At 28.2% G+C, this 18,145-nt stretch overlaps 1 protein-coding gene across 1 annotated transcript in view; it reads left to right on the plus strand.

Moving 5' to 3' along the window:
• LOC132929144 (protein O-mannosyl-transferase TMTC2-like) overlaps nt 1–18,145 on the plus strand; it is a 76,222-nt gene that overhangs the window by 7,063 nt on the left and 51,014 nt on the right. Inside the window, exons 3-4 of the mRNA XM_060994269.1 lie at nt 1,678–1,827; nt 2,639–3,119. Coding sequence (XP_060850252.1) covers nt 1,678–1,827; nt 2,639–3,119 — 631 coding nt within the window. The remainder of the gene's footprint in view (nt 1–1,677; nt 1,828–2,638; nt 3,120–18,145) is intronic.

Raw genomic sequence — 18,145 nt, forward strand, 5'->3', positions numbered from 1 at the left:
AAAATTATACGCCAACTTTCGAATGCAATTTATATGCTGCTCGTGCATTTTATGACGGCGAGATAACTTACCATTTAGAAATACAATTTGAATAAAATGATTGCTGATAAGATTTCTTATCAAAAATAACAACTCTTGTGCAAATAGGAAGTATACCACGTATACATCTATATTATATTATAGTATACATTTACAATAATACAGAATATAAACTCGTATAATTTAATGATTTTACATTTAAATTACCCTCTGAGTATTTTAAAATATTATGTGATTTGTGCATTCAGACTTCAGAGTCCAAAAATTGAACATTGGTATACTATACCGTCTATACCTATATCTTATGAATTCGATTACGTTTAAAAAGTAAAACTACTGTTTGTAAATACTCCACGACAAAAATAAGAGGTGATAAGGATTGAAACTAAGGCCTTAAATTCCGGAAGAAATACTATTACTTCCTTATTCGTTAAATGGTTTTTAGAACAGCATTTTTCTCAGATCTTTATTAAAAAAAAAACCTTTAAGTACATAAATACATAATCAATTGAATTTTAAATTATATTTTGTAATCTTTAATTGAAATAATAAATTTCTGTTTATACATATAATTTATTTAATATTTAAAGTCATTGTCATTGTCACAATCTATTTGCAGTATCGTCAAATTTAAAAATAAAACCTGAGAAGTCGCTCTGCTTTATAGTAGGTGTCAAGTATACCTACTACATAGTCATTGTGTAGGACATTGTAATGTATGTATTATATTTAAATTAAATGATAAATACTTACGAAAAAAGTATTCCTAGCGGAGATAATATTACTGAGGCTATTTTATTATATTATATTGATATTGCTAATATTAATTTATTTCTCTGTTATTTATACGGTAGATTAAATTATTTTTTACTAAAAACAAATAGCATAAAATATAAAGTTATTATTGTAGTATTAAAAGTTGTTATTAACTACTATTACAAGTTAATAACGACGTACCATAGAATTATGATAATAAATTCGTGGTATAAACAGTGTATAGGTTAAAATTAAAGTTTTTCAAATATTTGTTAAAAGAAAATAATAATAATAGGTATGCGTAATATAGTGGCAAAAAGTTTCCAGACCTTACGAATAATAGTAATATTTTTTGAATTAGAATAAAATAATTTACGTCGTTATTTTTTGTTTAAACTTTAAATGATATCCAAAACATTGAAATTTAAAATTGAAAGAATTTAATTTTCAGATTTTAAAAGAATAATTTGCAAGAAATCTTGTATTCTTTAATACAAGTTTTATTTTAGCCTTACAAATTAGCAAAAAATACAAAATAGTTTAATAATTTACACATTTTCAACAGAAAACAAAATTGATTAATTTTATCTAAAATTCTCATTTTGTTTTACTTTTTTTCTTGTTATTTAAAAAAGTAATATACATTGAAAATTGTACTTATGAGTTATAATTATGATCTTTCAAAAGTATCAATTAGAAACAATTGTTTACAAGAAAATACCCTTGAAATTTGTTTGAAGCATTTTTACTGTTCTAAAAGGGTGATTGAATGATATAACAAATACTTTACACTATTCACTATACTAAACTTATGAAAAAACAATAAAATATTTATAATGATATATTTTAACCAGCTAATTAATTGGTTTGTTTGATTTTTAGCCAAGCTATAATAGCGAACGAAGACATAAGACCATCGACTTCGGGCTCGAACCTTTGGTGGAATGACTTTTGGGGCACGCCGATGGGTACGGGAAATTCACATGGATCGTATAGACCAATCACCGTTCTAACGTACAGATTCAATTACAGGTAAACAATTTTTTGTCTTAAAAAAAAATATTAGTGAATCAGGCTTATAATAATAATAAGAAAATTCTCGGCTTTCGCGAATTCACATAGTAACTGCATATCACGTAGATAGTAACACGTAATTATAAAGATTTAGGGACGTAGTAAGAGTAGACCATTTTTTTTTTTTGTATATAATATCGAGGATCAAAATCAATAGTTTGAAATAAAAAAATACTATTGCATAAAAAATATAATAATAAATCTGACTGTTATTGCTATTTCAGGTTTTTATATTGTTCTTTATTAAAATAATTCGTTATATAATATTAATCCAATCAGTAATAACCCACGCAGCAGTCTTGTGTCGCGCACTTGAGCTAAAAATACTTTAGATGTAGAACATCAACATAGCTAGTAACTTAAGAGTGAATGTAAAAAAAAAATGCATTAAATGAAAAATGCTACCCACCTCACGTGTGGGTACTTATCGGACCAATAATACCTGTAATAATAATAAAAAAAAAAATGTTTAATAATTAGTGTTATTTTTAACTTTAAATCGTTACGAGCTATGAACAATCGGTATTGATTTAGAAAAACAAACACAATAGCTTTACTTAAACTCACGGAGATGTAACGAATTTCGGTACTTATTATATTATATTATTATAAGCGACGACATGATGATAAAACGTAATATTAATATAACAAGCCGAAACATTTTGACGTCGAGCGGTCCCGTTCGGTTTACGTACTGAACTGCATCGCAACAACAATTTTATGATAACAAAACCGTTTTTAAAAATGTATTTCGTAATGCGTTTCGCAGGTTTTCGGGCCTAAAGGCCACCTCGTACCACGCTACGAATGTGGCGTTACACGGGCTGGCCACCGGCCTGGTGCTGGCCGTCGCCCGGACACTGACGTGCCGGCGTGGCGCTCTGCTGTCCACCGCCCTGTTCGCGGTGCATCCGGTGCACGCGGACGCCGTTGCCTCGGTGGTCGGCCGAGCCGACGTGCTGTCGTGCGTGTTCTTCTTGCTGTCGTTCCTGTGCTACGGCCGGCACGTGCGGGCCAGGGACGGCCAGCGGCACCACAACGGCCAACAGCAGCAAGGATCAGGTTGTCGGCGGCCGCAGCCGTGCTGCAGCAAAATCAGCGCCGGACGTCCGGCGACCGCTTATCTGGTGTTCTGCGTGCTGTTCGCGCTCCTGTCAATGCTATCCAAGGAAAACGGCATATCCGTTATGGCCGTGTGCATAGGATACGAACTCATGCTGCGGCTAAGATCCATCAAGAGGTGGAATAAGGTGAGTGACAACACAATAATGCAGTAATCACTTAGATTTTTATTAAATTATATTTATATTTACACATAGTTAATACATCTGGTATAATATTATAAATGTATAATAATGTGAATAAATGATTTAAAAATATAAAATCACAATCGCCAAAAGTATAAATGTAGTACGTTTTACCCACAGCGTCAAACAGTGGATAATCTAGACGTCTAGCGCCGGCTATGTCTGTAGTCTGTACCGGTAATTGACACTAGACGTTGCAAGGAAAACATATTTTATTTAATGAAAAAAAAATTAAAACTCCTTATTTCAACTTAGGATAATATTTGTATGATTTTAAAATCATTAAAATATACTCAATAAATAATAATAAAATATAAATCTAAAGCTAAAAATAATTGATTACTGATAAATAAAATACTTCATAATTGATCATACAAATATATTTTATAAAGATATAAATAGTACTACAGTAGCATTTAGTTTGGTAAATTGATATGAGTATTAGTACCTAAAACATGTGATGAACGTTGATTCAATTATCAATTTAATAAACCCAATATTGATTATATTATAACTTTTTTTAATTTGGAAAATTTACAATCTGTATTTGTTAATACAATATTATAATTAATTATACAGTTTTTTTTATTTATTTATTATGTTTTAAGCTTATATTGATCGATATTGTACGATTGTTTATTATATTCTGTTTATTCTTCAGTTAATATTACCCGAAGATGGTTCCCAGGCTGAAAATATTATTATTATTATTTATTATATTATATTATACTTCTGGCGATTGGAAATTATTATTTTTAAATTATGTATTATTGTGTTATTAGTTATTTTATATTTATAACTGATATATATATACACATATATAAACAGTAATATCGATCGTTTGTCTGTCTGTCTGTCTAACGTCTTAATCATAATATATTAAATATATGGTATCATATACCCAGAAAATCATCGTAAGCACTAATTGTACTCGAAAGCAATGCGTTTAAAATGTGAAAACATCTGTGTAATGGTATCATAATATTATGTATTTGAAGTGGATATTCAGAACACATATTTTACAGTATAGCGTTTATTGTTGTTTGGAGGGAACATATTAGATTTTTAGCGACCCAATAAAAAAAAATATACAAAATATCTCGTGTAAAATATTTTGTAAAAAAATTCACATCGTCTCAATTTCTTTTATAAAGGCATCCGGATTTTTATAAAAATTAATTAGGTAAAATTAATTTGCGAGTGTACTAAGCTACTGGTCTCTCAACGTGTATTAAAAAATAAACTTTATAATTATATAAATAATTTTAAAATAATTTGGTAACCTAGTAGCCAGTGGCAGGTATATACTCTTGAATGTGTAAAGACTTAAATAAATTAAATGTCTTAATTTATGAATAATTGTCACGACATTCTTAAAAATTTCATGTTTAAATACATAAAAAAATTGAATAATGTAATGGTTCATTAAAATTTAATGGACGAATCATGATCTACTAATTCATGTTTAAGGAACAATTAGCTCACTATTGATTCAGTTTACTGAACATTAGTGATTGTATTTACAATTCGACATTAAAGTACTTATGTTTTAATAGCAGTGTTGTGAAATAGCAACATTTAGTTAAATATATGCGTCTAGATAAATTACAAAACTGATAGTTATCTTCCATTTTAGATAGAAACTATAAACATTTATATTTGCATGATCGTTTAAATTATTTAATATTTATTTATAATTAGTATTGATTTAAATTAAATTAATATTCCCTAAATAGCAATTAAAAACATATATAATTAAATTATATTGTTTAACATAAGATGGTAAAAAATATATCTCATTACTTTATATATAATCTACATTTTATCATATTATATATATTTAGTGAATTTTTGAATTTTATTCAGATAATATTTTATTGATACCAAAATAAAAATAAAAATAGATTGGCATAAAAGGGATATTATAATGTAACTAAATTTTTACTTAGAAACCTAGTAAAAGAAATATATTAACGAAGCATAGTGTTATAACTTATAAACAACCCATTTTTTAATGTTCACAATGTTTAGAGTTTTAATTCTCCCGTGTAACTTATCATCATCATAGTAATTGAATAAATATTACTCTTGATTACTCGAATGTTTCATCACTAATCACAGTTATTGAGCGAGGCGTAATCCAACCATTCACAAATTTGATGAACATTAAATAATAAATAGTTACCAGATAATACCCGAAAAATTGAATATTACGTGATTTTAGTTACGTTAAAATAAATAAACCATTTTCACTTGAAAAGCACATCATTAATGTACGTAATATACGACTACGTGTGTGTAGATCGTTAATTAAAATAACTTATTCTTGACAATATAATACAATTTTCATAGTGGAATTACTAATACTACGCTAACATATACTGTAGGCACATGTATAAAGTTGGTCAATAGTCTTAATTAATGGTGTATTCACAATCAATATTAAATAAAATTTTTATAGGTTACATTAAATTTTAAAATGAGTCCATGTACTGTTAGTCGTAATTTAACAATTTAATTTTGTATATTTTAATAATTATTCATAACAAAGTAAGTATATTCAATAAATGTATTGAATATTCTTACAAAAATAGTATACTTTTATAGTTTAGTTATAAATAACTAATAATGAACTAAAGAAGTATAATAAAATTAGCTATAAAGTGTTAAATTATTAATAGAGAATATAATTTACTATCGTAAAAGACGCTAGTTCCTACCTGGTTAGGTATAAGATATTGAACAAGTAATATGTGTTGAAATAAAAATTATCTAGTTACATTTATTCATTTTTTAAATATATTTTGTATGGTTACATACCATAATCCTATAATATATATATTGATGTGTGTGTATATGTGTGTGTAAAATATATAAAATATAATATCTCTTGAGAAATATGGTGAATATTATTTCAAAAAATATGGAAATTCTAAATGCCAGAAATTTTTCGTTTATAACAATGTTTTATTGTTTTGCCACACATTTATGTATAATGTTATTCCGTTTCAAAAAATAATATAATAATAATATGGTTTAATGGAAATTAAAAGTGGGAATTTCGATCGATTCATTTGATTCCTCGCCACCCTGTGTTATTCATTATTGCTTCATTGTTTCCACTACTTATTATACAAGATTATCGAAACCCACAAAATTATGACATCAATGATAATTGTACAATAAAGTAATAATTAATTTCATCTTTATCAGTTAAAGCATAATAGGTAGTAAAATATTTGTACATTTCACAATATTATTAGTTCTGGAACGTCTGAATTGATTACTGGATAAAATGAATAATTGTTATACAATTTTGTAGCTTTAAAATAATTCATAAAAATTGTAACGTTACGCGAATAAAAAAACTTGGTTCTGTTCAAAAATGTGTTTATTGTTTTTTCCCCGATTATTGTATTATATTTTATAATCGGACTTCGTGTACGTATTTGTGTAGTAAAACATCGTAGCTTTTGTTACTAAGCTAGTAGTATAAATTCTACACAAAAAATATGTTTTGTGGTTAATAATATTACTACGTATAGACAAAATCACAGTAGAATTCGATATCAATTTTTAGATAATATTTGGATACCAAAATTAAAACTATGTATATCTATATCTTGCATAAATATTAATAACAAACCTCAAATACATATTATATATAATATACCCTGCGTGTATAGTCTGGTGCGGCGTGTACGCATATTATATAATATAATACATAGGTGTATAGCGTGCTGATGAGATGAATCCTCGCGATACTGGAATAACGTGCGTCTAGTCGAATGTTACCTATTTATTTAATGCAAATTGTTTTCTACAGTCAATAAAACCTAATGACGTAAAGGCATTGTTTACAGTATAGGTATTATAATACAGGTACCTACTGAGGTTAATATTGACAAGTCCCCGTACAGGAACCTTTGAAATCCTGGTGGTATCAATATACATATACTATCCCCCGACAATGTACGCCCGAGAGGTCGGGCATACGCACCTATATACAAATATTATATATATATGCGTGTATGTGTGTGCGCGTATGTGTATGCTATTATATACACTCAGTGCTTTGTGCGTGTGTTTGTACACAATAGCTTCCGGTTATGAACTGCAGCAGTGACTGCTTGCTAGTCGATGGATAACTGTATAGTATAACTTTATTATGTATAGTAATGCTGCGGCTCTACGTTATGTAATATAGCGGTCGCGTCGAAATTGCGCGTAAAAATATTAAATAATTACGTCGTCCGCCTGCAATACGGCCGTGTGGAGAAGGGTCAGTGCGGTTTGGCGGATTGGAAATTAAAAAAAATTAAATTTATAAATTATAATATATGTATATTATGATAAAACCTAATCGAAGGTCCGCCTGGTCGTGTATAATTACGCATTGAATATCGCACACGAATCGAATAAATTAAAAACCGAGCGCGACACACAAGCCCACTGTGCATACCTATATAATACGAGGAATAAAATCAAATCGGTGAATTACGTTCACGAATATCACGTTAACGTCGAGTCGTACACATTTACCCTAATGACGGGGTCGTCGTTTCATATTTTAGGATTATAAATTCCAAACCATCTCCGTTGTTTCGTGATCGAAATAATGAACGTCGAACGCACTCGAGAGGTTTTATTTATGTATACCTCTATATATAGGTTATACATTATAATATTATAAATATGGGCAAAACGCAATGGCAGCGGTGACTGCGGCATCGGCAGTGTCAGTTTTATATTATTATTTATTATATATAATTGGATAGGTACGTAATATCATAATCATTATTATGCGTGATAATTTTTATTCGATTTCATATCGTATTACTATAATACCGAATACAGGTATAATAGTCAATAGTGATTATGTCAGCGTCACTATCGCCGTCGCTTGCATCGACAAAGGTGGCTTTTAAAATACCACCACTGCGTTTTAATAAGTTAATTAACTTGAGATTCATGTATATATATATATATATGTGTGTGGTGTGTGTGTGTGTGTGTGTGTGTGTGTGTGTGTGTGTGTGTGTGTGTATATTATAGTAACAGTTATATGTATACTATGCAGACAGGTGTGGCATACGAAAATAATATCACACTATATTATGCTTAGTTTATTATGATACTTAATAATATTATGGCAATATTATATATAACAGATTACAGTTTGTCGTCCATTTTAGATAATTCTTTTTAGCTACCAGTGTTAAATTCCAAATAAAAAAATTGTTTATACACAATTATTTATATGTTATAAGATGATGTATATTTAAATGTATTTCTTTTTAAATTGAACCGACATGGTTGCTATAGAAATTCAAAAAAAAAAAAAAAAATTTAATCATACCATTATAATTGGCATTATAAAATATTTATTCATATAACTCAACAAGAAATACGATTAATTGATTACCTATAATAATATATTTTAATTATTGAATACACACATAATTGGCACGCTTAAATGAATAATCAATATTCGTTAAAAAAGCAATAATAATAACAATTTAACAAAAAGTGTTTTGGTCAAATAATCGTTTTATGCGAAATTTAATTTCGAATAGATCTTTGTAACATTGTTTTCATTTAACATTGATTCCGTCAGAATGGAATTCTTTATTCGAAAACTTGTATTTGTATGTGTGTGTGTGTTTTTTTTTTTATGTCAAATGAAACAACACCATTAACTCAACGAAACAAGGCGTCCGACAAAAGAAGACGAAACAGGGGTGGTAAAAAACAATTCGATCAAAAGCCATTATAGTCGCGCGCTCGCAATTCACCTACACTGTCAAACAGTCGCGGATGGTATGTGCTGCAGATTCGATTAGGAACTTTGCCAGCGCATATTAAACGGATATTTCTCTCGTTTCGAAAACACCGTCACTCCGAGGGCAATATAAAAAGTCACTCGTCCACCCCTCAGGGACTACTCTCGTGCGTGTAAAAAAATGTCGAGTGTAAATGTTTCTTAACACGGGTTTTTTTCACCGCATAATCGAATAGGCTTGTAACGCGATATCGCACGCTTTAATATTCGAGTGTAAAAGCAAACAAGAAAAACCAATAAACAAGTTAAACACAATTTGAAGCCACCACCTGATGGTTGTTTACGGATGCTTTTCAACCATGTAACGACTTTTAAACGAGTTGTTGCAAAGTGTAGTTACTTTAAAATCAGCATTACGCTTACCCCCGCTCTACATTTTTATTAAAACAATTGTATACGTGGAATCCGTATCTATGGTAATGAGAGCATTTCCCGAGCGCCGCTGCCTCGACCGCCCCACAGCCGCTGCAGTATGTATAGTATGGTTATGTAAATGATGATTGTACACAATATTTCAATATCGGGGATTACAGGGCCGATGCTTTTTGAATTCAAACTATTGTTTTAATTTTTTTTAATTTTTTTATTGTTATTATTATTGCTATAACATTTCTTTTAATTGATGGTATATATTAAATCAATTATTATTTAATAAATAATTCATGGTAGTATTCAACCTACTTGAAGTCTGATGGAAAATACGAATCAAATATAAGTACACATATCGGAGTTATATTATTACATGCTTCGATACACACGACTAATATATAGTATATAAAAATTCATTGCACGTGTTGTTTCGAAATTGTACAAACGACTCAAACGTGAAAATTGTTTATTTTTTTCTTTCGTATTTCTATTATTTGTCTTGTTCCGTCTGTTCGTTTGTTTTACTAGATTTAGCCGATGGCTACAAGAAGTGGGGTAGCCTCGTAATGGAGTCTGTTATTGACAGATAACTTTCACGATTGAAAAGTGAGTGTCCCGGACGTTCGTTTTTGTTTCCCAACACATGTCAGCCAAGTACTCCTTACCACCCACCGCGTATCCCAATAATGGAATGAAAATTATTCTTTAAGAGTCATCCTTTATAATTTATCTTTTCCATCGACATAAAATTGTCCAAGTCTATCTTCACCCTGAATTTAACACGTTCTATATATACATATACTTACTTATAGTATATTTATACCTATACCATAACATTTCTTCTCGTGAAATTGCAAGTATTTATTGTTGTATATACAGTATACACATAAATGAAATAACTTTCATTCTATAGTGTTTTAAACGGTTTTATTTCAAGCGTATTTAAAATTTAATTTGGAAGTTATTTTTATATGTGTATTTATAGTTAAAAACTTCAAACTTAAAAAAATTAAATACAACTTTAAATATTTAAAACAAATCAATGAAAATAACTTTAAGCTCTAGAGTAAAAATCAAGAAGTATGAAACATAATATACATAGACTCTTACTATTATTTTATTGGGTAAAAAGGCTACTCGACATTTGAGGTTATTAGCCTGTAATAATTACATATTGGTCTTAACACTAGGGAGGTACATTATGTTGAACAAATGAGTGAGTTTGTGAAACATATTATTATTATTTTTTTTTTACAGTTATTATTATTTTTAAAATATTATTGTGAAGTATAGCATTATTACAATCAAGACAGTGTGGAATAATCAATAAATATATTCAATAATCAGTACTGAAACTGTTAGGTTTTTAAAAAAAATATTTAGTCTTGATTGTTTAGGAAGTTATTTTCAGGTGTCATATTTCTGATACTTTATGAAAGAGTATACATATTATTGTTACCATTTATAACTGAAACTTGAGCGTCACCCTAACAATAGGGGTCATGGAGATTTCTTTTTGACGTGGGTCCATTGGAAGAAAACGAGAAAAGTGATCTTTGAAATAGTATTCGATGTTACTCGAGGATTTCGGTACTCGACTGTCAGAGTAAAATGATTTGGGATTGAGTCGAAAGAAGCCGGTTGAGGAAGGGAGCGCATAAGCCGATTGAAGTGTTCTTTATGCATGCAAACACAGTACATACACAAAATATACAGCGTATGATGTTGAAGAAAAATTGCCAGGAATAGTCCAGAGACATATTTCAATAGAAAAAGAAAGAAAATCCCACACATACACGTTTATACATATATTGAATTATTATATTGAATATGGAGGTACTTATATTGGTTGTGATGTGAACGGAACCGGCTTAAAGAGCTTACGTCATACATATATATTATACATATATATATACATGCTGGGATATGGAATTATGTAAGGATGGACATTTTATATGGCAATACCTACATGACTATATATTCTGCAGTATGTAGTTACTTTTTTGTAGTCCGACATAATGTAATTCCTTTTTACATGCCAGTCTAGACCAAATCTTTTTTTTTTTTTTTGGAAGGAGAGCTTTGTGACCGTTGAAAATTCTTCATTGGGATTTATAAATTGCACATTATAATGTTATACATAGAAGAATACTACTAGCCTTTTTTCGCAACGCTGCACAATAGTCATAAACGTTCCTTTATTTTATTTAAAAAATAACTTTTTCCTATGATCCCGAATCATTTAAAATCTGATTTTAAACATTTTGCCAGAGCAAATTTAATATTGCATTCCTTGTTCATTTGACGTTTCAGTAAACAAATGTTTATAAAAATTCCATAATAAAAATTAAATAATATTTGTACCTATTAATGATTAAAAGAATCAAGTTTTAATATTTCATAAGCCAAGGAAATAAATTAGTAATTACGCACGAACTTTTATTTTAATGTCGTATTAATCTGGTATTATGTTTAAAACTCTATAGTACATTTGGTGCTTATTTCTCAGAAATTGATGGAATTATTAATGCAGAAAAACATATTTACTCAGTGTTGGTAAATATTAAATATACAGCCTTCAGCAGTATAAATTTATTATATGAAATGCATTTTCTCTACAATAACTGAAAAAATTGTTTATACATTTAAAATTAATAACCATTCAGTATTAACTATAAAAGAAATATATTTTATTTTTAGTATTGTTCAAAAATAAATAATTGATAGATGTACATAATCAAAGTCCATGCAATTATTAACTAAAATATTTACACCTACTATTATTATCTATGATTTATGATTTATATTAATTAAGTTTACCTATTTTGTATATTCTGTACTTAAAAGGTTTAACAACTTTTAATACTGTGTTTAACATACAATATTCTTTAAAAATAATATTAACTATACATTTTTCTCGAAATTAAATTATTTAAATTATCTATTTTATAGATATTTTAATATCATATTATTGGCATTGTATAGACCTAGTTATAATGAAAAAACATAAAGATGAATAATAATTACGTACAAAAGAAAATTTACAAAAATAGATCTGTTAAACTTTGTTAAACAACTTAAACCTTACATCAGTCAATGGCCATTCCAAATTCAAAATCACCTCTGCTTTAAAGAATAATATTTTATTAATTTCATACATTATATATTATTGCTATTATTTTTATACTAAGTGAATCAGTTACATATATATATATGTGTCATTAGTTATTTTTAAACTATTTATAAGAATTTTACAATTTCTATTAAAATATTTAAAATACCATAATTATGTAGTATCTTATATAAATTCAACTAAATTTAATTACTTAAATTTTGAAACAATAATAACTTCATTAAATATATTCAATAAGTCTGATACCGGTTATCGCGACAACTTTCCAGACCCGCACGTTTGAACACGTTCGTCAAAAATTCCTTGGAGGTTATAAATGAACCATACGGACACGGAACCTTGGTATATACTATCAACCGTGACAACCACTATTTTTACAGTTAGTAATATCATTATTTTATTTTCAGCAAGTTTTAAAAAAATGTTCGTTCATCGCTTAACTCATTATAGTTTTCTTCGCGTCCCTCGCACTACCAAAACAAATCGTTTTCGTGTCACATCCGCAAATAAAATGTATTATAATATTTGATTGGTGCTACGAAATTCTGACGAAAATGATTCATTTTTACGTATATAAATAAGCTAATCTCGTTAGAGAACAAGGTAAGATAAAACGTGTTATCCGTTTTTCGAAAATTACACGCCTGGGGGCCAAGTCAAGGTAAGACGCAGGTCAGTCTTTACATTATTCACAGGTCCTCTATTGTTAGATTAGACGTTTAATTAATATTGTATCTATGGTTTACGCCTCGTCGCTTTGTCTAATAAAAGTTATTTAGAATTTATCATGCTTTCTTGCAAAAATTAATTTTTATCATTAAACTAATAAATTACCTAATATATATAATTAATTTAATATAAACTACCCATATAAATAGACTGATCGTCCCAACTCCTTCGATCTGCTGTTTTTGGTACACAATGAAGAATTATGAATATTACATATTGATAAAATTGAGGAGAAAATTATGAGTTATTTTTATGGCCTGAAAGTAGTAAAATCCTAAACATATCTATATCTACCTAGATTAAACTAAATTAACTGTGATAGATATATAATATATACAAATTAAATAACATTAAAACGTTTTTGATAAATCTATAAAACTGTTTAATTATTTAAAGATTTTTATTTAAATAGCTCAAATAATTTTTAAAATCAAACAATATACATAGAAATAAATTTAACAACATTAATAGATGTTAATATAGTTAATGTATATGTTTAATTTATTTAATATGCTATTATTGTTTAATATATGCATGTGGAATATCATACATAATAATAAAAACATATTAATAAATTAAAATAATATAGTTTGAAGGCAGTAATTTTATTCAGCGATTATTATGAACTTTAATAAATATCATGTATGTCTCTGGATCCCAATTAACCATAATTTGTTTGACATGTTTTTTGATTTAATTTCTTATACATTTAATCCATTGTGACAGAAAATGAAAGCATATTATCAATACTTCACAACGTGGCACATAAAACATATTTAAAACGTATTCAACTTTAGTATATTTGTTGGTGTAAAAAACGCGTATACAAGTTTACAGATGTAATTTGATTTGTGTGTAGATTACAAACATGGCGAGTTCAGTTCAGAGTTTGGTTCGTATTTTAATAGCGTTTAGATCGTTATTAGAAAATCACTCGAGTAATCTTAGAGCACACGGAATTTCATTCTAACTGTAAAATAAAAATTATTAATTTTCGAGGTGGGTGAACTATAACCAGAAAACCTGGGGGTAAGGAGGCGGATTCTTTTCGAAGCGCCGCCCAGACGTTCTGTCTGTAATATTATATGGGTATACAATATATTTATGGCCATCAAAATATACTTCTTGTACGCCTGTAATGATTTAATATTTTATTGTAAATCACGAAAAACATAATAATATATATAATTATGTTTATGTAACATTATATTATTATTACATTACGCTGTTTCTTAGTACGTAATACATTATACGTCTGGATTCATATCCAAGAATCAATAATAGATATAGACGATGTAGAAAGCAAAATCATCAGGCATGTAACGAAATCGTGTAGGTTCACATAAAAAAATATCATAAATTCATAAAAGTTTAATAATATATAAGCAACTTTTTTTTGTTTCACAGCAATATAATATAATTATTATTCAATAAAAACAAATTAAATACAAAAGTAAATAAAAAAAAAAACTCCCGCAAACCGTCCCCCGCCTACTACCACATTACTCCCCCTCCTACCAGCGTGATAAACAGGGACGTTACTGTATTATCAGGTATATTACATTATATTATGCGATACGCCGTATTTCTGTGTCACATCGTGATACTTATAATGCAGTTTAATTTATGCGCATAAAACAAATGGAAAGATTATAATCGTCCGCATAATATGATATAATATAATCGTGTAGGGACCGCGTGCGTATCACAATTGCGAGCGGGTAAATATCAGTGTACGCGAAGATTACGGCCGCTAACAGTACATAGTGTATTAGTATATACATTATATAACGCAGTATAGCCGTTGATGGCATAGTGTATAGTCGTTCACGAGCGATTAGTCCGTCGCCGCCGCGGTGTTTAGCCCAACGTTCCATAACCGAATAAACCCCCGACCAACCGTGTTTTTGATTAAAACGCGGTAAAGCGTGCGTTAACCGAATTACATGGCCTGTTTATAATAATAATAATAATAATATTCCGCGTACGATACTTTGGTGAGACGCAAGTAGATACCTGCGTATACTATACATATTATAATAAATATATATATATATAGTATAATAGTATGAACATTGGGGTAACTGTACCATTTTGGCCCGGGAGCGACAATTTCAGTTGGCCCTTTACACTATACGTATATAGACTACTCACGTTGTGCATGCTGGAGAAAATTAGACAGTTTTTTTCTTTATACTTAATTGCTTGTGCAATTATACAAGGTTTTTGTATTAAAAAATAGGTGCCACATTTTTTTTCCGAATTCATACCTTTCACTTTTCGGCCAAACCAAAAAACTTGCAGAGTTTAAATTTAGGTTTTTATTTTGTGTAATAATATGTCAAAAGGTAAAGAATATTGTTTGATATTGTATTTTGATATATACGTTATATATTCGTTGGTCGGCGTGTTATATAGGCAATTTCGATACATTAACGTGTAGGTGGCTTTCTACAATCTTTCGCTTTCATATAGGTACACAAATTCAATAATATTTATAACGACAATAACGTGTTAGCGTCTCCAACCACAATGTGGAAACATACGACTTGATTTAAGTCTTAACCATTCAATTCAATATATTAAGATACTACGACGTCAAGTTCACCGGTTTCAAATTACGTGATAACTGCTAGTGATTGTCTAAATTGTAAACGTTTTTATTATATCTTAGTAATTATTATAGCAACTGCTAATAGAAATTAGAAACCCTACTTTGACGTTTAATGAATTTAATTACAATAAAAATAAATAATATAGTAAGAAGGTAATCTTCTTAATTATATCTATGTGGGAAAAAAATGTAATTCGTTAATATCATTATGAACGATTATATTTTGTTATCGTATTGTATGTGTTCTGATGGTGGGGAGAGGGTATAAATATATAGTTTCATAAACAATTAGTATCAGGAATATTATTTAATAGAACAAGATAAAAAGACATAATAATATTATGTAGATTGCATAGGGATTCAAATAACTCAAATAACACATAATAATTAAATACAGTAAAATATATAAGTGGTTTTTTAAACGATTGACACTCCAAATTGTCATAACATCATAATATTAACCCTAAATAAAATGTAAATTGAATTTACTTAATATTGTTGTTGGACACATGAATAAATAATTCAAATATTGTTGCTCGATGTGTAAATATACTAGTGTATACTGTGGCTAATGTGTAGTCAGGCAATAGTACCCTTATGAGGTATGATAAAATCGTTTTTTATCGTTTTTCTTCTCTCTCGTACTTTTTATAAAACAAAATGTACTGCAAAAAATTGTTTTTAAACAATTAAGTAAATAAAAAAAAAACAATCCTAGTCCATTTTTCTATATTTTTCCAGAACTTGTAATATTATTTGAACATGATGGAATTAAATATAATATTGTCGTAACATCGTCGTGTCGTGAATCTCTCTCAACAATCATTCCCCCTACAAAAAGAGGTGTCCACCCCCCTTTTTCTTTTTTATAGCTGAAATATATCAAATCCATGTATATTTTACAAAATTATTCGAAATATTCATGTTTTGAAGGATATATATAAAAAATATTTATATAGATACAATCGTAAAACCCGGAATGGTACTATTACACCCAAGCACATTATTATTATATCTTTTGAAAGTATAAATTAATAAAATATAACTTATTCCTGGATTATTGGTCACTGTTAATTAAAATTTGATCAACCCAGTGTACGGTTATATATTAATATTAATAATATCTTATAGTTTATACTATAACTTTAAATTTAAATTTTTTTTTTTTTTTTTTTTTTTTATTAATTTATTATCAAAACAACGAAATGACATACAGTGTAACAATGTAACAATAAATTATTAATTTATCTATCTCATTAAGCAATGCTTGTGGCGAGGTAGATGAGTTGATAGTGTACAGTATAATATTTAAAAAAAAAAGAACAAAGAAAATAAATATGATAAGATTAACAAAGAAGAACTAAATTTGTGATTACCAACAATATAAAATACTTAAATTATTCTACATAATTCAAATTATCAAATACTAATCTCAAATTAATTAGTATAATAATTGTATAAAACTAATACATAAATAAATGTACAATATTCAAATTATTTATACCATCTATAAAACTTATTTTCGTTTATGAGAGGCTTTGGATAGGATATGAGTTGTACAATAAGAAGAGTTCTTGTAAATATAAGTAATCCGAGGTAAAAACAAAGTTTCGATATTAATTTTCGGTTCGTGTATTTTTCACACGCTCCATTCGGCCGTATCGGACGCTGTTTTTAAATTTCGTTTTATTTTACGAGGTGTTTTCATATGGAAAAAAATCCTGTTTATTTACCTATTATACGCTCCGGTTGTTTCAAATTAACAAAATAATAATTCATTTATTTTTTATCGCGCGTGCCGCTATCCTTTGATTTATTAGCACCACGTTAGTTTAATATAATTTATATATCTTAACATTACGTCAACGATATGGTACATTTTTTTATATAAAAATTACGACTTCAAACAATTTAAATGCTTGTAATTTTTATCAATCATTATCGTGCTTATCCTTATGTTGGATACTTTTAGTCAATTTAATTGAAATTATTTTTTACCTATTTTTTCATACATTTAATTACGATTATGATTTATATACATTTTACGCATCATGTACATATTAATTATTTAATAAAATTATATGGAGATGTATAAGTAATATGAAGCCAATGTTAATTATAAATTTATTTTTCAATAAACCCGGTAGTATTCAAGTGATAAAATAAATAGTTACCCATTTTTTTTTTAATTTTATGAAAAAACTTACCATTTTATATGTACCACCATAGTTTTTGCTTTCTGCATCAAATTTGTAACACTCTTAATTAACTTTTTAATTATT

This window comes from Rhopalosiphum padi, chromosome 4, assembly GCF_020882245.1.
Source record: "Rhopalosiphum padi isolate XX-2018 chromosome 4, ASM2088224v1, whole genome shotgun sequence".
NCBI lineage: Eukaryota > Metazoa > Arthropoda > Insecta > Hemiptera > Aphididae > Rhopalosiphum > Rhopalosiphum padi.